Raw genomic sequence first — 23,098 nt, forward strand, 5'->3', positions numbered from 1 at the left:
CCAGTGAGGAGTATAAAACAGGATGAGATATCGGGAACAACTATCCCATCAGATGTAATGAAGCTGATACCTCCCCATTTATGGTCCTCAGGGCCACAAGATATTGGAAGACTAAAGGTCCAGCCGGTAGTAGTCACGCTCAAGCCAGGTGCCATCCTACCACGCAAACCCCAATATCCATTGTCAGTGGCACAAATCCTGGCATTCCAAGAAAAGGGAGCAATAATTAAAACAACCTCTCTGTCTAACGCGCCCCTTTTCCCAGTTAAAAAGAAGGGGGAAAAAGAACAGCCAGACACTTATCGTATGGTACAAGAGCTACGAGCTGTCAATGAAGTTACAGTCCTGGAAACACCAGTGGTATCAAACCCATATACCAGAAGCCACCCATTTCACTGTAATTGATTTGGCAAATGCCTTCTTCTCAGTGCCACTTCATCCAGACAGTCAATATCTGTTTGCTTTCACACATGCTGGATGCCAATATACCTGGACGGTCATGCCCCAAGGAGCACAGAACTGTCCTTCTCAGTTCAGTAAAGCCATGTCTTCCATACTGGATGAATGGAGAATGGAGCATGATACAGTGACACTCCTGCAATATGTGGATGATTTGCTCTTGTGTGCTGACACTGCACAAACATGCAGAGAAGCTTCTGTTGCATTACTACTCTTCTTGGCTCAACAAGGATGCAAGGTCAGACCTGCGAAAATCCAGTGGTGTCAGGACAAGGTGGTCTTCCTGGGCCATTGTCTCAGCCCTGGGGCTAAACACCAGACTGAAGATAGAAAGACAGCGGTTATGAAGATTACTGAGCCTACAACACCAAAACAACTTCAAGCCTTTCTAGGACTAATCTCATACTGCCGACCATGGATTCTGGATGCTTCAATCCTCATGCAGCCCTTGTATGATTGTGTTCCTACTCAGCCTTTCTACCTCACCTCTGAGGCCAAACAATGCTTTGAACTATTATAACAGGCAGTCATATCCTCTCCAGCCTTGGGCCTCCTGAACTACAACTTACCATTCAGACTATACGTCATGGAACATCAAGGATATGCCACAGGTGTGCTAACCCAACTACATGGAGGCCGCAGTCGCCCTCTGGGCTACTACTCGGCCAGGCTTGACCCAGTGGCCAGAGGAAGTCCATCATGTATCCGAGCCATTCATGCATGTCACTTACTATTGGACAAAACGGCTGATGTTGTCCTGGGTCATTCACTTCAAATCCTGGCCCCTCATGACATATCAGCCATCCTTCAGCAGACTCAGCCAAAACACTTGTCTGCAGCTAGACATTTCTGAATGCAGTGTTCTCTCTTACTTCCGGATACGGTCACTATCGGCAGATGCCATGTCCTCAATACAGCTTCACTCCTTCCTTTCCCTCAAGGGGGGTCTCAAGAAGGGAAGGACGACAACATCGATGCCACATACTCAGATGATGAGTTTTATAACGGGGAAGCCCGTGACTGCCTACAATTAATTGGACAAGAAACTGAGCCCCTATGGAACATCAAAGAAACTCCTATTCTGGACCCGGACTTGACACTGTTTGTGGATGGATCCAGATACGCAGATGAAACAGGAAAATTCCACACAGGATATGCAGTTACCTCAATGGAAACAGTATTACAGCAACAACCCCTTCCACCGGATAAATCAGCACAGGAGGCTGAATTAATAGCTCTGACTGAGGCTCGCAAGATGGCAGAAGGGAAAACTGGAAAAATCTATACTGATTCACGTTATGCTTTTGGAGTAGCCCATGACTTTGGACCAATATGGAGAAGCAGGAAGTTTCTGACAGCAGGAGGCACACCTGTGAAGAATGCGGAAGCTGTGCAGGCCCTGATGGAAGCTCTGAGCCTCCCCATACAAGCTGCAATTTTGAAGATCAAAGCCCATTCAAAAGCGAAAACTCCAGAGGCCCAGGGGAATGCTCTAGCAGACAAAGAAGCGACAGTGAGGGAAATGAAGGATCTCAGCACCATAATGGCTTTCGCTCCGGGTAAAGTGGCCAGGGGAGAAGGTGGAATTCCAAAGGGATTCTTCCTCACTAAGGAGATCTTGGAAGACAGACAACGTGAGGCTACAGATGATGAGTATGAGGTGTGGGCTCAGAAAGATGCTGGCCCAGATGAAGATTGAATATGGAGATTGGGCCACCTCCTGTGCCTACCGAGAAGTTTATATCCAAATGTAGTCTGTTGGGCCCATGGACCCACACATCTAGGGAAGACAGACATAAACAATCTCATATCCTCCATATGGTTTGCACCCGCCATCTCCACTTACACCTCTCGATATGTGAACAGCTGCATGGTCTGTGCCAAGTGCAATCCAGGTAAGCTGGAGAAGGTTCCCACAAAGTGCCTAGCAAAACCCTTGTACCCTTTCCAAAGGATCCAAATCGACCACATCCAAATGCCCCCTGCACAGGGGTTCCATTATGCTTTGGTGGTTGTAGACATGTTCTCTGGATGGCCAGAAGCCTACCCTGTGAAGAACCAGACAGCGAAAACTACTGTGAAGAAGTTGTTGAACGAAGTGGTTTGCCGGTTCGGGGTACCTGAAGTGATCGAGAGTGATCAAGGGACTGCTTTCACTGCGGACATTGCACAGGAAATATGGACAGCTCTGGAAACTCATTTGACCTTTCATACACCATACCGACCACAAAGCAGCGGAAAAGTAGAGAGAATGAACAGCACTCTGAAACTAAAGATGCTGAAGATGGCCCAAGAGACTGGCAGACCATGGCCAGAAACCTTTCCAATTGCCCTGGCCAGTGTTCGCCATACCCCCAGGGCAAAAGAGAAACTATCCCCCTTTGAGATCCTATTTGGTAGTGCCCCTAAGTTAGGACAGTATTTTCCAGAACAGCTTGCATTACAGTATGACTGTCTAGCTGATTATGTGATTGCTCTATGTAAACATTTGACTGATCTACATTTTTGAGTCATTTCTTCACTTCTAGATCCTGAACAGATTCCTGGAAGTCACAAGTTGCAGCCCGGAGACTGAGTCCTGGTAAAGAAACACGTCAGAAAGACATTGGAACCCAGATTTGAGGGGCCTTACCAAGTACTGCTCACCACAGCTACCTCAGTGAAACTAGAGGGAAAAAAGACTTGGATACACGCATCCCACTGTAAAAGAATCACGAATCCTGACCCACCTCCTGAACAATGATGATATCCTTTTTCATTCTATTCATCATATGGGGGGGGGGTTATGTAAGCTCAGACAAATGTTTCTACAAAGATGTGTGCCCAAAACCTCCGCTGAAATGTCATTATTGGGAATCACATTCAGACAGAAGTTCTTTGGTCTTTTGGGTCAACTTAACCAAAGAACTTCAAGTATATGACTTTGATTACTGTGATGTTGCTGATTGCAGATGTTATGATTTGATGACAATACAGGAGTATAAACTGTTCCAATACTATATTTGTGTTACTGAAGCAGGTAACTCTTACTGTTCCTCCTGGTCGAATGTCATCACTAACACAGGGGTAGATTGGGGATATAGGCCCCAAAAGGCTTTAAAAAGTAAGGCTAAACAGGGAAAGAGACTGATACATAGAATGCGTTTATTTGACAGAAATGTGGGGAAAACTCGACCCAGTGGTTGTCAGCTATATCCAAATACTATAACTTGCAAGGGTCCCCAAAAATGTTACCCCCTGACCCTAACTTTGCAGAACCCACAAAGGACAGATCTGGGCATGTACGTACTCAGAAGATACCCGTCAAATTATAGAAACTATGCACCTTGGGGGCAGTTCTACCTAAAGGATTTGGCAAGTAGGTTCACCGGCCCCACTCCAACCCCTGGAAACCCCTTACTGCCCCTTGCTCGCAGTCAGGAGGGAAGGAAACCCTACACAGTGAAAGAAACCTTAGTCACAGAAACTGGCTTTGCAGATCGTAATGTGTGGTTTGATTGGGTGAGATATACTACAGCCCAGGCCAATAGGAGTGCGTGTATAACTTGTGCTACAGCCCGGCCCCACCTAGGTACCGTTCCTCTGCATCTCCCTCGAGATCATTTCACCTGTTTCCTTGGCCTATACACCAACTCCACATCTAAAGAGATAGTCTGTGAATGATGGAAAAACCAGTACCCTCTTCTTAATGAAGGCCCCAAGATAGTTGGTATTACTATATACAAGGGCAACTACACTTGTTTTGAGATAGAGGGTAAGGAAGGAAAGGAGATGGGAAAATTCCCAGAAGGATATTGTGGTGAGATAGTAAATTCCACTGGACAGGAGTATAAAATCCATTTGGTAAATCAAACCCAGGCTCTAGGAGATATAATATGGATATGTGCAGACATGAAATTGAGAACAAAAATCGAGGTACAATGGCATGGTCAGTGTGCATTAGCCATGGTATTGATGCCCTTCCATATTTTTGATATCCCTGATTGGAAGAATGTTGTAAGTCATATACAGCAGTCTCCCAGATCCCAGGGGCACATAGGGACAAGAAAAAAACAGGAGACTATTCCAGGTGGTATACGCCCATGTATATATAGATGCTATTGGAGTCCCGAGGGGGGTCCCTGATGAATTTAAGGCACAGAATCAAGTTGCAGCAGGATTTCAATCTATATTCCCAATAATTGTGGTAAACAAAAATGTGGATTGGATAAATTATATCTACTATAACCAGCAACGCTTTGTGAATTACACTCGGGATGCCCTAAAAGGTATAATAGAACAATTGGGTCCCACCAGTACTATGGCATTCCAGAACAGAATGGCGTTTGGACATGTTGCTAGCAGAGAAAGGAGGAGTTTGCAAAATGATAGGAGAATCCTGCTATACTGTCATACCCGATAATCTAGGGCCCAATGGGCAGGTCATGAATGCTTTAAAGGGATTGACCTCCCTATCTGAAGAATTAAAAAGGAATTTGGGAATAGACAATTCATGGGCAGAAGGGCTAGAGAACTGGTTCAAAAATTGGAAGCAGATGTTGTTGCAAATTGGTATCATCATCATCCTTGTTTTGATTTTGCTTGTTCTAATTATCTGCTGTATTATTCACTGTGTAAAAAAATTGTTCAACAAGGCAGTTGATGAGGCCACACCAGAGATGATGATGGGAGAATTGTATGAAGACTTCAATCCAGAAAATCAGGAGCACTGATGACCTCCAGTCCCCCCATATAATGTCAACGCCAGTTAGGGAAAGATCATCGGACTTCCCCGTGCTCAAATCCAGTGTCACGGGAGGCTGTTCGCTAGGAATGGCTTGTCGTGGAAGCTGGTGAAGAGGATGTCGGAGCATTGGGACAGATGTTTAGGTTTAGGGAGAGAATGAAATTCAAGGGGGGACTGTTAGAGATGTGTGAATTTTATTCTATATTTTGTATCTCTAGGACTGTAATGAGTTAACTTTTTCTTCTTCAAAGTGCCTCCCACCCCCCTCTTTGTTTCAAGACTGGAGAAGAGAGGGGGGGCAAACAGCTGTGCTGTGGGAAGTGTCTGTTTTCTCATCTTTGTACAGGTGTCCCAAGGGAGGTCTATAGACTGTGGAGGAATGCATAAGCCAATCATATGACTTGATGATATGTATATATTATTCACTGCCTATAGAGAAGCACCTCCTTGAAGTGTCACATATGACGTATGCAGTATTATTGTTAGAATAGAAGCCATTGTAAAATGGCGGATACTTAGATGGTTACATTAGTTCACATTCCAAAGTGGTGCACAGTGCACAGATGTTAGAGTGTTATCTCTTTTTCTCTTATCTCTTTTTCCTTTTTGAACAATGAAACAATGTTTAAGCCTCAGAGAGGACTGCCCTCTTCTGATGATGTATATACATTTACTCTTTGTAATAAAAGATAGAGATTGCTTTGACCAACTTCTGTGTCAGTGTCCAGTCTCTCAACCACGCGTGGATATTAACCCCCTGGGGGTACATTGATTTGGAGCACCAGAGTGCATCTCAAATGCTCTAATTTAGGGCGACTTTAACAGTATATAGTGACTTTTTGTAAGGAGATCAAGTAAATTGCGTGATCTCTTCCATGTGATCAGGGGATACAGCAAGTTCCTTATCTGTTTGGAGGACTGCCCAATACTTTTGCATAATACCCCGAATGGTACGCCATTCGCTATTGAATGGAGTAATAAATCTTACTGCAGAATCTTTGTTGTTTCTTTTTTGTCTTGTTTTACTTACCAAAAGAGCATCTCGAGACGTTTCACTTGCTCTTTCGTATCCCTGATGAATTGTATTACCTCGATAACCCCTCTCCATAAAACATTTTGTCAGAAGAGAGGACTGTTGTTCTAAATTCTTATCATCAGAGCATATCCTGCGCATTTTTAAAGATTGACCCAGCGAAATTGCTTGTATTATTTTTGGATAGTGTGAGCATGAAGTGTGGAGGAGAGAATTAACCGCCGTTGTCTTCCTGAAAACAATAGTGGATATAAAGCCATCAGACCCTCTCGTAATCAAGATGTCCAGAAATTCAACCTCAGTCTGACTATATTTCCAGGTCAATTTGATGTTACCATTGTTATTGTAATGGAACGCCTAGCACCCCGACCAGGTACCTCCGTTGATAGATGCTCCTAGTGCTTCCAGAGGACTCCAAGCACTCCACTTGACACCGTCAGCGCTGCAGACCCCACGAACCGCTCCTAAATGCAGAGACAGGAACCAGGAACAAGCTCTTACAAGAGCTTATACTCAGGGGAGTATTGTGATATAGCAATCCCCAAGAGTGTAGTTATCCCATTCCCCAAACATGAGCCAAAACTTCATGAAGGTATAAAAACAGGAACTCTCTTTATTTTAACACAAGCATTGATTTATACACATCTTCCAACAAGGTCACCACCCACAGGGTTTTGTAAAAACAGCCAATCACATGTATTTACAGTATTCAAACCTTCCCAGCAATTGTACACAAAATCCCCTTCCCTCTGTCTGTAACACAATAAACAAAATACAATGAGCATTGTCTGAGACGCAATTAACTAACACAATGAGCATTGTCTGAGACGCAATCCACAAAATACAATTACCAAACGTAATGGACTAACTTGAACCCTGGTCTAATTCGTGGGGGTGAGAGTTCAAGTTAGTCCAAGTCCTTTGTGAACAAATGAGGCCTGGCTGATGAGAGGGCCCAAAATCCTGGGGCAAGAGGCTGGTAGCCAGGCCCCTCCAAAACCCAGTGGCGAGGTTGGTTTCGCCACACATCTCCCCCTCCCAGGGAAGACTAACCAGATACCTGACCTCACGGTCAGTACCTGAGTTAGTCTGGCAGTCCAACCACAACCCAATACTGGACCTGTTGAATTTTGGGGCCTGGCTCTGTTCTGTATGTCCCCAGCTGTTGAGTGGGCATCTGCAACTCCTTGCTTCCTTGTGGTTCTCTAGCTTGGAGCTGTAGGTACTTGGTTAGCAGAGGCCGACTGCGCTCTGCCCAGATGCTAGCTCTTCCGCTGGGGTAGCCTGTGGGAAGTCCAGCTCTGAAGAAGGGGATAGGGGAGGGCAGAGGCCAGCGGCGCTCTGCCCTGATGCCAGCACTTCAGCTGGGGTGCATAGTGCCAACTCCTGCTGGGTAGTAAATGAACGGTTAGGGCAGAGGCCAGCGCCGCTCTGCTCTGATGCCAGCTCTTCTGCTGGAGAGGGGTAAGTGGGGTTTAAAGCCTTACCCACTACCCTTAGTATTGGGCTGGGAGAGAGCTGTGGAGGGGGGCTATCACTTACCCCCTCCTCTGGATACCCCATCTGCCGCTGGAGAGAGAGACCAACTGTCTCCTCTCCCTGTAGAGTATACTGCCGCTGGGTAGTGAGACCGGCTGTCTCCACTACCAGTGATTCTGGTTGTTGCAGAGATGAGGGACCGACAATCTCCTCTCCCTGTACTCCCAGTGGCAGTTGGGGATCTGGGCCGCCTGCCCAGCCACCCTGTTGGGCCGGTGGAGTGACTACGGTCCCATCTCCACCTGCCAACTGGGGTTCCTCCCAGTACCAGTCTATGAAGTCCCCTACCTCCACAGTTGGTAAGGAAGTAGGGGATACCTCAGCTGTGACTTGCCAGGGGTAGGGCTGCAGGTCTGGGCCTGGTATCCAACTGTCTTGTATCTTGCGCTGGGCTTGAATGGAGCGAAACAACTGTTGATAATCTTGCTCCAGTTCCCACTCCCTTTGGACCAGAAAGGTCAGATCTGCCCTCACCCCACTAGTTGTAGGCCAATTGTGCAAGTCCCACCTGTTGTCAGTAATGTCCCAAAATCTAGACTCTTCTGTGCTCCCAAAGTCAATGTCTTCAAAAGACTCCCACAATAACCCAGGGCAATTATATTCCTCACCTTCGGGCTTGGCGTACTCCTCCATCCATGGAGACTGTCGTACTGTGTCCCACCATAGTGCTTGGTAAGCGTCATCCAGCCAGGTTTCCTGCCATACCAGTGTCTCAAGCTCTGACACCCACTCCATCAATGGTTGCTTTCCCAGTAAAGGTAGTCGCAGCGCCAATCGCATTCGCAATCTCTGCTCCTCACTGGGAAGACTCTCACCCCTCCGACGCTGCACGTCCTCCAGGGCCTGGTGCCATATGCCTTTCCGCTCGGCATCCCTGTAATCCGGGTGATCTTCCTCATGAAATGCTGTGCAGGAACCAACGGCATCCATATTGCTGTAGCCAGGGGCGGTATACGTATACTAGCATTGCCCTCAATATACTCCACGAACGGTGTCTCCGAGCTGCTTCTCCTCACACTAGGACGCCATCCCACTGCTTGCCACCAATGTAACGGAACACCTAATACCCCGACCGGGTACCTCCGTTGATAGATGCTCCTAGTGCTTCCCGAGGACTCCAAGCACTCCACTTGACACCGTCAGCACTGCAGACCCCACAAACTGCCGAAGCTTGGTGGAGGTCTCGCCGTCTCCTACCCACCCTGGACCTACGACAAGGCTCCAGGCTCCAGTGGGTGAACATCTCCTAAATGCAGAGAGCAGGAACCATGAACAAGCTCTTACAAGAGCTTATACTCAGGGGAGTATTGTGATATAGCAATCCCCAAGAGTGTAGTTATCCCATTCCCCAAACATGAGCCAAAACTTCATGAAGGTATAAAAACAGGAACTCTCTTTATTTGAACACACAAGCATTGATTTATACACATCCTCTAACAAGGTTACCACCCAGAGGGTTTTGTAAAAACAGCCAATCACATGCATTTACAGTATTCAAACCTTCCCAGCAATTGTACACAAAATCCCCTTCCCTCTGTCTGTAACGCAATCAACAAAATACAATGAGCATTGTCTGAGACGCAATTAACTAACACACTGGCATTGTCTGAGACGCAATCAACAAAATACAATTACCAAACGTAATGGGCTAACTTAATCACTCACAGACAGAAAACACACATTTTTCCCCAAAACACAGAAAACACCCCAAAACCCCACATACCCCCATAATGTATACATCCATGGATAGCTCTGATCTGGGTGAACAACATATCCAAAAATCACCCAGATCCGAGCAGGGGTTCCCGAATTCCATGGAAGTCACATTTGGCTGACCGCAAGCATGGCTTTCCTGCCCACAACAGTTCCACAGATTTAAGCTGTGCGGCCGGTCTGTCTTCTCCTTCAAAGTTAGTATGGGCCATAATCCTGGGGCAAGAGGCTAGTAGCCAGGCCCCTCCAAAACCCAGTGGCGAGGTTGGTTTCGCCACAGTTATTATTAAGATCCTCCAAAAACCTTTCCAGGGACAGAGCAGACCCTTGCCATATAAAGAACACATCGTCTATATACCAGAGGAGTGCGGCATCATGTCCTGGAGTCTTATGGACTATCTCTCTCTCCCTCAGCCCCAGGAACAAATTTGCATATGAGGGAGCACATGACGCCCCATAGCTGTCCCTTGGAGCTGTAGGAAGAGGCGGTCCTTAAAAAGAAAATAGTTGTGAGTCAACATAAATTCCAAAAAAGCTAAAATAAGCTCTACAACATCACTGTCATAATCAGTCATTGACAGAAAGAACCTTGATGCCCGCACTCCCTGGTCATGGCATACAGACGTGTATAGTGACCAGATCAGTGTCATCCGCAAGGTGAATACCATTGAGGCGTCTCAGCATGTCTGTAGTATCCTTCACAAACGATGGAACGTGTATTTTATTAATTGTGATGCATTATTTTTTGTATGTATCATAACTGTGTAATGGATACACGATTGTGTATGACACGTGAGATTGGGTATGTTTCATTATATATTTGCTTTGGTATGGCACAATCATGTATTTTATCAATTGTGATGCAATCACTTTTTTATTTATGTATCATAACTATGTATGAAGAAAAAGAGGTTTTGTCCAGCTTGTAATTGTGGTAATCCAAGGCTTCTTTATTGAATATTCAGTATAAAATCCAGGTACAGAAAGCAGAGTCTACATGTTTCGGGCACAATGCAATCTTAGCCCTTACTCATGACTGTTTCAGATACACTGTGAGTTACTTTTGTAGAGAGGAGGGGGAGGCTCCCTCACCTGGGATAATCAGGCTGAAATTCAACCCCTACCCTCTACAAATGTGTACATAGGTAAAAAACATGCCAAAAAACAATTCATATGGTCCGTAAAACAATAGATTAAAGAGAATGGGAAATAAAGGAAGAGAAGAAGAGAAATAAACCGTTGGTTAATACTGCAAAATTAGATCCAGTTTCTTATTTAAACCTTGAGGCTGGCGACTTTCAAGTCGGAAAATCCAATATGATTCTCTGTTTAAGAGTTTCCTTTTTCTGTCGCCACCTCTTATTGGTTTTTTAACCTTTTCAATGCCTTGTACTGACATATAGGAGACATCACCACCATGTACCATGGCAAAATGGAGACTTGCCGCAGATATGTTGCGGTTCTCATGGTGCGGTATGTCTGATATATGTTTTCTGATGCGTGTTTTTATTGTGTTTGTTGTACATCCCACATATTGTAACTTGCAACTTGTGCATGTTATGCAATAAATCGGTAGTGTTGCAATTTAAAAAGGATTTTATTTTGAAAACCTGCCCGTTAGTGCTGGATTCAAAACTTTGACAGATCTTCATATATCTACAACAAATGCAAATGGAGTGACCGCATTTATAATTTCCTGTTGTTGACAGTCATGTGTAGTGTCCCACTAGGTAGGCGTGGGCACTACACAAGGGTCAATTGGTGTGCGCGTTACTCCTACTCACAAGGGACAGAAATGTTATATTTAATTGTGCATTTAATGTATTTTCTAATGTGATTTTATATGCAATGTTCCCCTGTATGATGCAATAGCAGGCCTAGTTGGGTGTAGTGAGACATCCCAGACACTAGAGGGAGATAGGGAGCCCCTAGTATAAATGTTCAGGCCCAGACAGGGAGAGGGAGTTCAGAGTCAGGAGTCTGTGGAGACAGAAGTTAGAAGGCACCAGCCAGGGACAAGCTGAGGGCCTCCTCCTGACATGCAGCTAGACAGCCCAGGCTTCTAGTTGTTACCAGGAGGCTAGTAGAGGGATCCTAGCCTACCTGCTGATCAAGAGAGCCCTGGTTAGCTCTGAAGACACCCCAGTTGCAGGACAGCACCTCCGGTGAGAAACCTACAGTCATTATCGAGACAAGTCAGGATCTTACCAGCAAAGATAAGTAACACTGATGGGCAGATGCTATATAGGAAGCAAAGCAAGGATTTAATACGAGAGGAAGAAATATATATACCAAGGATTTAAGCCACCATTTAGGCATCCGGGCCTTGGGATTGAAACCAGACAGGAGTTCTAGAAAGGAACAGTGTACGCTATTTCTGAGGAAAGGTACAACCTGATTCTGAGTGTGTTGTGGATTTACCCTCTGAGTATCTTGCATGATTAATACCTGCCATCTTGTGGAGTAAGCCTGCTTGTGAAACACTTGATATAAAGGACTGTGTTACCGTCTGTCTGTACAAAGTTGGACTGTTAAGTAAAGCAACGTTTGGTTCACTATACCACCTGTGTACCTCACTTATTCCAACTATAAATCGGTGTGCCACCGTTACAGGCACTGGCGTCACGAATCCAAAAGGGACCTTGCCCCAGGCACTCAAAATACCTGTAACATCCAGGGCACCTCATCCACCATCAGGCCTGGTCCCTACATACCGAGTGTGCCCCAGAGGAACTGTGTCTACCTCTCCTTCACTGCCGCATGCCTGCCCAGGGTTCTCCAATACAGTGAGCAACCCTCGATCGCCCATAACCGTGACCTCGCTTCGCTATACCCTGCAGCTCTGGCGTGCTGCACATGTATTTTGTGTTGTTCGGGACTTGTCATTTTTAAAGAGAGATGGGCTCACGGAGCTGGCTATGGTGGGTGCCTTTCGGGCTGCGCATTTGATGCCATTGTGTACCATGGATGCCCATATTTTGTCACACGCTAGCACTGGGAAGTGCTTTCTGACGATGTCACAGATTTGGGTGTATTCCTTACTATATTGTGTGACAAAAATATTTTTTCTTTCATGGTTAGATGTCTCTCTGATTTTTTGTCTCTTTGTTTCTACAGGTGTGTTCAATAGTATGTTCCTGTTCATATGTCGGATATCTCTGCTGCATTTCTCCATCTTTTTTTCGGAATATGCTCTGTGTGTTAATCTACTTATGATGTACTCATCACTGCAATTTCTTCTAGCTCTAATTAGTTCTCCTTTTGGTATATTTCTGATGGTATGCATGGGATGGCATGACTGTGCATGTAATATTGTATTGCCTGATGTTGGTTTTCTGTAGGTGCTGGTGTATATGGAGGCCGTGGCGGAGTCTCCCCTGAGGCGGAGATCCAGGAACTCAATGTTCATGGCGCTGTGTTGAACGGTAAATTGGACACCGTTCACACATGCATTCAGATATTCTGCAAAAGATGGTATGGTCGCCACATCACCAGACCAGATAAAGATCAGGTCATCGATGTAACGGCCATACCATCTTATGCTATCTGAAAATGGGTTAGTGTCGATGAGGAGAAAGCCCCTCTCCCACCATGCCATAAAAATATTGGCTATGGAGGGAGAGAACTTAGCCCCCATCGACACACCCGATGTCTGTAGGAAAAACTTTCCATCAAACATAAAATAAATCCGCCTCAGGGGGAAGTCCACCACAGCCACCACATACTCCGTTAGCACCGCAGAAAAATTTCCAAAATTCTCCAAAAACCATACCAGGGAGATATTCACCAATTTGTGAGGGATACTGGGGTAAAGTGCGACTACATCCGCTGTCACCCATGAGTATTCTTGGGACCATTCCAGGCTTTGTACAGCCTGCAGAACTGATTTAGTATCCCTCAAAAAACCGGGGATATTTGGAATCAAGGGTTGCAGTAGTGAGTCGACCCACTGGCATAGGCGTTCGGAATACGACCCTATGCCTGAGACGATTGGTCTCAGCGGAGGGGGAAAGATTGATTTATGCACTTTTGGTAGAGCATGTAGGATCGGAATAACTGGGAATGCAACAAAGATATAATCACATTCTTTTTGGTTAAGAACACCTATATTGGATCCATGTAATAACAGGTCTTTCAATTCTTTCTGAAAAGAGGGGAGCGGGTCACCAGGTAACACATCATAGATCCTGTCATTATGTAACATCTGGTGGATGAGGGATCTATAGAGTTCACTATCAAGGATGACCACCGCTCCCCCCTTATCAGCCTGCTTCACAACAATATCGTCCCTATCACTAAGATGCACAGTGCTTGGGATTCTTTTTTGGATAGATTGTTGGTATTTAAATCCTTTTGTTGTGAAACAACAGAATTGTGCAAAGAGACTAAGGCTACTTTCACACCTGCGTTTGGGGCTCCTCTCGTGAGTTCCGTTTGAAGGCTCTCACAAGCGGCCCCGAACGGATCCGTCCAGCCCTAATGCATTCTGAGTGGAGGCGGATCCGCTCAGAATGCATCAGTCTGGCACCGTTTGTCCTCCGCTCCGCTCAGCAGGCGGACACCTGAACGCAGCTTGCAGCGTTCGGGTGTCCGCCTGGCCGTGTGGAGGCAAACGGATCCGTCCAGACTTATAATGTAAGGCTACTTTTACACCTAAGCTCCGTTTGAAGGCTCTCACAAGCGGCCCCGAACGGATCCGTCCAGCCCTAATGCATTCTGAGTGGAGGCGGATCCGCTCAGAATGCATCAGTCTGGCTCCGTTTGTCCTCCGCTCCGCTCAGCAGGCGGACACCTGAACGCAGCTTGCAGCGTTCGGGTGTCCGCCTGGCCGTGTGGAGGCAAACGGATCCGTCCAGACTTATAATGTAAGTCAATGGAGACGGATCCGTTTGAAGTTGACACTATATGGCTCAATTTTCAAACGGATCCGTCCCCCATTGACTTTCAATGTAAAGTCAAAACGGATCCGTTTGCATTTTCATGAACAAAAAAAATATATATATATATTTTTTTTTTTTGTTCATGGTAATGCAAACGGATCTGTTCTGAACGGATCTAAGCGTTTGCATTATAGGAGCGGATCCGTCTGTGCAGATACCAGACGGATCCGACCTAACGCAGGTGTGAAAGTAGCCTAAGTCCCTTTCCACTAATTCCTGAAATCTACCCAGTGCATGAGATCTGGATTGCACAGGATAGAAATCACGGTTGGAAGGATTGAAGTCTGGCGAGCAATAGACAGGGTTAGAAGGTGGGCAAGTGTTTCCCAATTCCAATAGATCATACACATGTAGCATTTCATTACAGGACATACTGGCTGGATCACATGTATGGTCTGGAATCAAAATTGTATTCATGTCTGGATCAGGATCCACATTGGAGGTGAACACACCGGCTTCAGCATCTCCTGGACTACACGCCTGTGAGTCTGATGATTGGAAATGCTGCTGCAGAGTCAGACTGCGGGCCAGTCCGTTCACGTCCAATATGGTCCTGTACAAATCAAAATGACCTGACGGCGCAAAAGTTAAACCTCGACCTAGGACTTTGAGTTCATGGTCTGACAATAAACAGGCTGACAGATTAATTATTTGTACATCATTTACACTGATGTCTACATTAGAACAACTGCTATTAAAGAGCTCCGCACCTGGTGGGACTATACTTCATTACAAAAATACATTGAGAAAGAAATGATCCCAAGGGGCTTACGCCTAAAAAAGAAACCGTCTATTATCTACTCCGATTTATTTTTAAAGGAATGGGAATCTACTCTGTCTAGTTGCTCTTTAAAATTGATGGACTTAATTGTTCAGAATGAAAAACAGACCTTGGAAGAGCTAAGAGAAGAGATTAAAGTCACACAAGACTCACTACTTGAATATACCAACAACCCAGCGTTTCTCAAGTTCGATGACAAACTAAAGCAGATGGTCCTGAGAGAAGACCTCCTCCACCCTCTTCATACCCTTATTTAATTAGATTAGAGGATAGATTGGTTTATTCTACTATGAAGCCGTTTTTACCCCAGCTGAAAACATATTTACGTTTTGTGGATGATGTATTCATGGGATGGGAAGGTACGGAGGCTGAATGTAGTCAATTTGTGAAATATTTGAATGCAAATGACATGGGAATGACATTCACCCTCAATTTTGGAGGTACACGATTGGAGTTTCTGGATGTGGCTGTCGTGGTTGAGGGCGACGAGTTGGTCACGGAGGGCTTTCATAAGCCCACGGCGACCAATTCCTTGCTCTACCAAGACCGCTTCCATCCATGAAGCGTTAAAAGAGCCGTCCCATACGGCCAATTCATTAGACTGAGGAGAATACATAGCAGGGATGACAAGCATTAGAGTTAAAGCAGCGACTGATAGAGAGAGGATATCCAGAAGAGTCGGTAATCAAGGCTATGAAGAGCATGGAGGAGGGCTTCTCTCAGGACCATCTGCTTACGAAAAGTGGTGGTAGGAGCAAACAGATGCAGGACAAAAATGGGGGGCCAGGTTCGCATTCTCCTTCAAATATAGTCCCATGGTGGAACGTATTCATGCAGTAATTTTTAAAAACTTGGACATTTTGAGGAGGGATGCGACTTTAGAACTCACTGAACATAAGCCACTTGTATCCTTTAGAAGAAGCCACACGATCAAGGATAAACTTGTGGGAAGCAGGTTCCATCCCAGTAAAGGTAATAACTGGCTCATGGACAATATACCGAAGGGCAATTTCAGACGTGGCAGCTGTTCAATACACTTTTTGGGGGAATTGTGTTTGCATAGTGAATTCGCGGGCATCCAGTACAGAATCAGGAGTTTTATCGACTGCAGGAGCGCGTACGTGGTTTACCTGTGGCTCTGCAGCTGCGGCAGATTCTATATTGGAAAGACAATCAGGTGTTTGAACGATAGAGGGAGCACTTCAATTCTGTAAGGACAGGAAAGGGTTGCCCTAGGTTCATGGACCACATAAGGAGTGTCCACGCAAGTAATGTAGATGGTGTCCGGCCCCTGCAGAAGGAAGCGAGGTGGACCCTGCGCAGTAGGTGAGCTTGGATTGAATGACAGAAATGACTTGCGCTCATTCCTATAGGTTGTCCAGACATATATTATATGTGATACCACCGCTTCGGATTGGAATGTATGCGATTTCTGCTGATGTCTTTATATATTATGTTATCCACTAACCCTTTATGCAGGCGCATTATTGTTGTCTATTGCCATGGAAACACGCAGCGCCGATGCTTAGAAGGGCGGCGCAAATGTACGCGCTGACGCACAGCCCGACGAAGCGCATGTAGCGCGAAACGGCCGTCGCTGTTTGCTGCGTGGTTGAATACTCGTCTGCCCTGCCAGATCCATGGATTTATGGAATAAAGTATCTTATTGAAGCGACACATTGGTGAGTGCCGCTGAGTGTTCTTCTTCTTCAATACCATCATACATGCTTTCAGCTGTGCGCCACCGTCATTGTGTTACCAGTGGAGGTAAACCGCATACTTCGCCTAGTGCAATTGTGTAGCCGTGCCGCCCCCTTCTACTCTATAAAATACTTTCTTGTGCCACTAATACATAAAAGGGCTTTAGAACAGATAACTGCACCGCTGAACAGCAAATATATTTTGGTTTTGCCACTAATACACTGCAAAATTTGCTTTAAAACAGATAACTGCACCGCTGAACAGCAAATATATTTTTTATTTTTACTGTAATAGTCGCCACAAAAGGCTTTAAAACATATACGGTAACTGCACCACTGAACCACAAATATATTTTGGTTTTGCCACTAATATGCAGCAAAAATGGCTTTAGAACAGATAACTGCACCACTGAACAGCAAATATATTTTACTTTTCCCACTAATACACGACAAAAAGGGCTGCAATTTTCGCACTTCACCACACAACAGCTAATAAGCCCTTTTTCCCACTAATACAAGACAAAAAAAGCTTTAGAACATATAACTGCCCTGCACAAGGGCAAATATGATGTAGAAATATCTCCCTGTAATAACCCTGTTAATGCCGATATCACACGGCACTTGCTCCCCAATAATGAGAACGGTTTGCTGGAATTACAGAGCTGTATGATGGCAATGTGGCTCCGCAGTCAGTGCAGCAAGGTGTAATAGGATTGTGCCTATTCCCCAGGCTGTAACCTCCCCGACTGAACCCTGTTCTACAGAAATGCTGCGGAATGATTCCTCCCTGTCCTTTCTCTGCACCTTGAATAATCTTTCCCTGAACTTGTAAATCGTCTTTTTAGCGCAATGACATTTTTCTATCACTGTCCCTAGCGCCTGCTGACGTCTCTCCCTGCACTAAGTAGACTGGTAAATGGCAGAATCCAAGATGGCTGCCGCTATTTATAGGGCTGTGACATCACCGGGCTGGCTGGCTGCTGATTGGCTGCATGCATGGCATCGTGGGTGATCCTGCCTTCCCAGAGTCCCTTGCTCCATGTCCTCACATGTGCAGCAGCCATTTTAGGAATAAATGTGATTTGTTATCACGAAGCGTGAGGAAATTCAGCTTCGGTGCGAATCGAATTTTTCCCGAAATTCGGATCGAATTCCACTTTGTCAGTTTTGATTCGCCCACCTCTATTTGAGAGTGCAGAGAATATTTGTTCTGATGATGATTGTCCTGACCTTCAGCCCATTGGGGTGAACTTGAGGTGCGATGTACAGAGTCTAGAGGGGTCTCCATACAGCCCACCACCTCATTCCATCTGTAGAGTAGATTACTGCTCACCATCGTCCCTTCTTGTATTAGTTTATGTAAAAGAGGAACTCCGGGAACCGTTGCTCCGCTGTGTGGACATGGCGTCAGATGGTGGTGTTAGTGGTGAATTGCTTCAGATGTGATTTCCACACAACAGTCAGGCATGAGCTCCGACATGAAGCACAGACACAATCCCTCCAACCCCCACTGCAAAAAGAAGAAGGATTCACTCAAAAGAAATGGTAACTGAACCAGGGCGTCAGGATATGAGTGGGGGAAGGGTGACCTGCAGCCATGTCTAACTGGTAAGGACACCGCTTGCATAATGGATATCGGTATTAATCCCTTCATTATCCTAGACCACAGAGATACTAGTTAGGTTGAGCAGTCGAAAGGACTTCCAACCACATCTCTGACAGCTGGGAATCTGGAACAGAGCAACCAGACATATTTTCAAGCTCATAGACTTGAAAAAGGAGTACTCCGACTCTGAAATGCATTGTCCACGGGCAGGGATGGGCAATCTGCGGCTCTCCAGCTGTTGAAAAAAATACAAATCCCAGTATGTCCAGTCAGCCTACAGCAGGGCATGATGGGACTTGTAGTTTTACAACAGCTGGAGAGCCGCAGTTTGCCCATCCCTGTCCTAGGGCATTTTACCATTAAAGACGTTATCCTGAAGTTTCCATCGTGTTTGCGTCAGAAGGTGGGTACCTAATAGCAGTTTGGAAGCTCTTTCAACTGCTGAACCTAACTTTTAGCTTGGCCTCCTGAGGACTGCCCCCAATTCAGAGAGGAATATGACGAATCCCGGTGATTACACAAAGGCCTATATTACTGTTGTGCCTATTCTTACTCAACAAGAGAAGACAAGTATCTTCCTCTCACCTATTGACAGCTTACCAAAAGATACTAACGCTATGAGCGCCTGCCTCTGCATTTACTTGTTTGCCGTTGCGAGCACCAGAGATACTAGGCATTAAGCACTAAACTATCCTTAGATACTATTCCATACTAGAGATATTAAAACCATGTAAGGCTCCTCTTGGAAATTAGGGAGTGTCCGTGGAAGAGGAGGTGGAGGAGATGGATAAGTGCCTGCTGTGGGAGACGTCTCGATGAAATCGTGGGTGGGGAAGTCAAAAGGACCTGGCCATGTTGCTGGGGTGCTGCCTTTCTGCAAACAAAACCTTGACCCAGTGGGCCATGAAAGACATGTACTGTCCATAACTGATGCTTCAGGTGTCCGCCGTCAGCTTGCTGCACAGCAAGAATCACAGGGAGCGGCCCGTGTTCTCTGCCACGCAAGAGTACAAGGCACTACTACAATGGTAATACAGTGACTGCACCGCCAGCAAGGTGACCAGGTGGGAGTTCAGCTTGTGGACAAGCTAATTGCCTGCAGAAAACAGCTTTCACATGGTGTAAGGGATCGCTCTCTCTCAGGTGGTCGCAATCACAGATTTTTCCTCTGACAATGGGGTTCTAGTCCAAAAGGTGCTTTATTTTGGCACTTCAGCACCATCACACACATAAACATCGAATAAACACCTGCCCGTTTGGGCTCTACCTAATACATGCGTTGTCTCTACCTCACCTATAGAGCACCGTTCACACACGGGATTAGATCCGGCTTCCTCAGCCATATATGGTCCAGCAGCCTCCAGGCTGTGACCACACTAGCACCCTTGGGGGGAGATGGTCCAGAAGTTCTCCTGACTCTGACTGTGCGATCCTCTTTCCGTAGGCGTCGCTAGGCCCCCCAAACTTCAGTCCTTACAAAGCCTCGTGGCCCCTCAGCCCTTCTGGCTGAGACCACACAGAGCCTCTCAGGCTTAATCAGCCGTTCTCCATCCAAGTCATACACAGAGGGTTGCTTTATCTCTCCTTGATTGCAGCAGCAGGTCTCACCTCTGAAAACCTCCGGCAACAGACATTACACGTAATGGAAGGACGTGGACTGGCAGATCCAACTACCAAACCTACCCACCAGTCCACATGAAATCCAGCCCAGAACAACATCTAGATAAAACTGTCTCGGCAAACTACACTTTGCTGAAACCACTGCAGCTTTCTGGATTTCAGTTCTCTCCCACAGCGGTGGTATCTGGGTGAGAAATACACACCTCCCTCACTTATACTGTACACATCACAGCTTAACTCCCCCTCTTCTTTCTGCGACACCCAGGCCAGCAGAGCTCAGTTTGTTACAAAAATCTGTTTTGTACCCTACACCCACTATTTTATGGGGGTCGGCCTTCTGTCCAGGAACCTCTTCTCTATGGGGGTCGGCCTTCTTTTTGGCTTCCTCTTCTCTATGGGGGTCGGCCTTCTGTTCAGGTACCTCTTCTCTATGGGAGTCGGCCTTCTGTTCAGGTACCTCTTCTCTATGGGGGTCGGCCTTCTGTTCCGGTACCTCTTCTCTATGGGGGTCAGCCTTCTGTTCAGGTACCTCTTCTCTATGGGGTGAGTCAGCTTTCTGTTCTGGTACCTCTTCTCTATGGGAGTCGGCCTTCTGTTCAGGTACCTCTTCTCTATGGGAGTCGGCCTTCTGTTCAGGTACCTCTTCTCTATGGGAGTCGGCCTTCTGTTCAGGTACCTCTTGTCTATGGTGATCAGCCTTCTGTTCAGGTACCTCTTCTCTATGGGGGTCGGCCTTCTGTTCAGGTACCTCTTCTCTATGGGAGTCAGCATTCTGTTCAGGTACCTCTTCTCTATGGGGGTCGGCCTTCTTTTTGGCTTCCTCTTCTCTATGGGGGTCGGCCTTCTGTTCAGGTACCTCTTCTCTATGGGGGTCGGCCTTCTGTTCAGGTACCTCTTCTCTATGGGGGTCGGCCTTCTGTTCCGGTACCTCTTCTCTATGGGGGTCAGCCTTCTGTTCAGGTACCTCTTCTCTATGGGGTGAGTCAGCTTTCTGTTCTGGTACCTCTTCTCTATGGGAGTCGGCCTTCTGTTCAGGTACCTCTTCTCTATGGGAGTCGGCCTTCTGTTCAGGTACCTCTTCTCTATGGGAGTCGGCCTTCTGTTCAGGTACCTCTTGTCTATGGTGATCAGCCTTCTGTTCAGGTACCTCTTCTCTATGGGGGTCGGCCTTCTGTTCAGGTACCTCTTCTCTATGGGAGTCAGCATTCTGTTCAGGTACCTCTTCTCTATGGGGGTCGGCCTTCTGTTCAGGTACCTCTTCTCTATGGGGTGAGTCAGCTTTCTGTTCTGGTACCTCTTCTCTATGGGAGTCGGCCTTCTGTTCAGGTACCTCTTCTCTATGGGAGTCGGCCTTCTGTTCAGGTACCTCTTCTCTATGGGAGTCGGCCTTCTGTTCAGGTACCTCTTCTCTATGGGAGTCGGCCTTCTGTTCAGGTACCTCTTCTCTATGGGAGTCGGCCTTCTGTTCAGGTACCTCTTGTCTATGGTGATCAGCCTTCTGTTCAGGTACCTCTTCTCTATGGGAGTCAGCCTTCTGTTCAGGTACCTCTTCTCTATGGGGGTCGGCCTTCTGTTCAGGTACCTCTTCTCTATGGGGTGAGTCAGCTTTCTGTTCTGGTACCTCTTCTCTATGGGGGTCGGCCTTCTGTTCAGGTACCTCTTCTCTATGGGAGTTGGCCTTCTGTTCTGGTACCTCTTCTCTATGGGGGTCAGCCTTCTGTTCAGGTACCTCTTCTCTATAGGGGTTAGCCTTCTGTTCAGGTACCTCTTCTCTATGGGGTGAGTCAGCCTTCTGTTCAGGTACCTCTTCTCTATGGTGATCAGCCTTCTGTTCAGGAACCTCTTCTCTATGGGGGGGGGGGGGTCATCCTTCTGTTCAGGTACCTCTTCTTTATGGGGTCAGCCTTCTGTTCAGGGACCTCTTCTTTATGGGGGGGGGGGGTCGGCCTTCTGTTCAGGTACCTCTTCTGTATGGGGGACGGGCTTATGTTCCGGTACCTCTTCTCTATTGGGAAGGGTGTCGGCCTTCTGTTCAGGTACCTGTTCTCTATGGGGGTCGGCCTTCTGTTCTGGTAGTGTAGCATACCAAACCACAAGGGAAAACACGTGAGACTCACAGTGGACCGATGGGTGCAATAGTTCATGTACTCACGGTTAGCAGATGCCTCCTTGGGCCGGCGTATAGTGGATGGGAAGACAGCACAAAATCCTCCGGGGCACTCTCGGTTGCAGGGAACACCAGCCAGATGTTGGTTGAGGTGCCCTTGATGGTAATTGGTGTTTAAGGTTCTTTTGTGGCTGGGCCCCTGGTTCGTGACACCAGCACCGTTAGGTGCAAATGTTGAGAGTAGCAGTAGTAAGAATGAGGAGTCATTTGTTATAAACCACTTGAACATTTACTGCAAATCAATAGTCTCTGGACAGTTGGTACAATTCATCAATGGAAATCTTTTTGTATAGCATAAGTAATAGTGTTGATCGAGCACCAAAGTGCTTGTGTGCTCTGGCCGAACACATCGGTATGCTCGTGTGCTCTGCCAAGCACAATGGAAGTCAATGGGAGAACCTCAGGCACCCCCTGCTCAGAATAGAAAAGGGTATTTGTTTAAAAAAAAGTTAGAAATTGATAGAAACCCCATCAAAATGGTTTGGAAACAGCATTAAAGGATGGCTAGATGCATCTTGGACTCCTATTATCTACAACATACAATAGACAACCACACAAATGCTATATGCCAAAAGCCAGGTATATGAAGCCATCAATCTATCCATGAGACAGATAGCATACCTTACAATGGCAGCCTTGTGCACTATGAGACATTCCAAACCAACTCTCATCTGACTGAAAGCCAGTAAGCCTCAAAGTTATTTCTTATCTGTTGGATGGCTTGGGAGGACCTGCGCAGATCGATATCATTAGGGAGGCAAAAAGTTTTATGATTGTCCTAACATAATATTCAATAACCTTTCTATACAGTTTT

At 46.3% G+C, this 23,098-nt stretch overlaps 1 protein-coding gene across 1 annotated transcript; it reads right to left on the reverse strand.

The window, feature by feature from the left end:
- Positions 1–2,969: 2,969 nt before the first annotated feature.
- LOC120994148 (neurofilament heavy polypeptide-like) lies at positions 2,970–22,201 on the reverse strand. The gene is made up of 4 exons (XM_040422602.1): positions 22,116–22,201; positions 20,434–21,889; positions 15,618–15,792; positions 2,970–3,037 (listed from the first exon to the last, which is right to left on the reverse strand). Exons 1-4 carry the CDS (start codon positions 22,199–22,201, stop codon positions 2,970–2,972), a joined length of 1,785 nt encoding a protein of 594 aa, XP_040278536.1.
- Between the last annotated feature and the right edge of the window lie 897 nt (positions 22,202–23,098).

The sequence above is a fragment of the Bufo bufo genome, chromosome 3 (genome assembly GCF_905171765.1).
Source record: "Bufo bufo chromosome 3, aBufBuf1.1, whole genome shotgun sequence".
NCBI classification, from domain to species: Eukaryota; Metazoa; Chordata; class Amphibia; order Anura; family Bufonidae; genus Bufo; species Bufo bufo.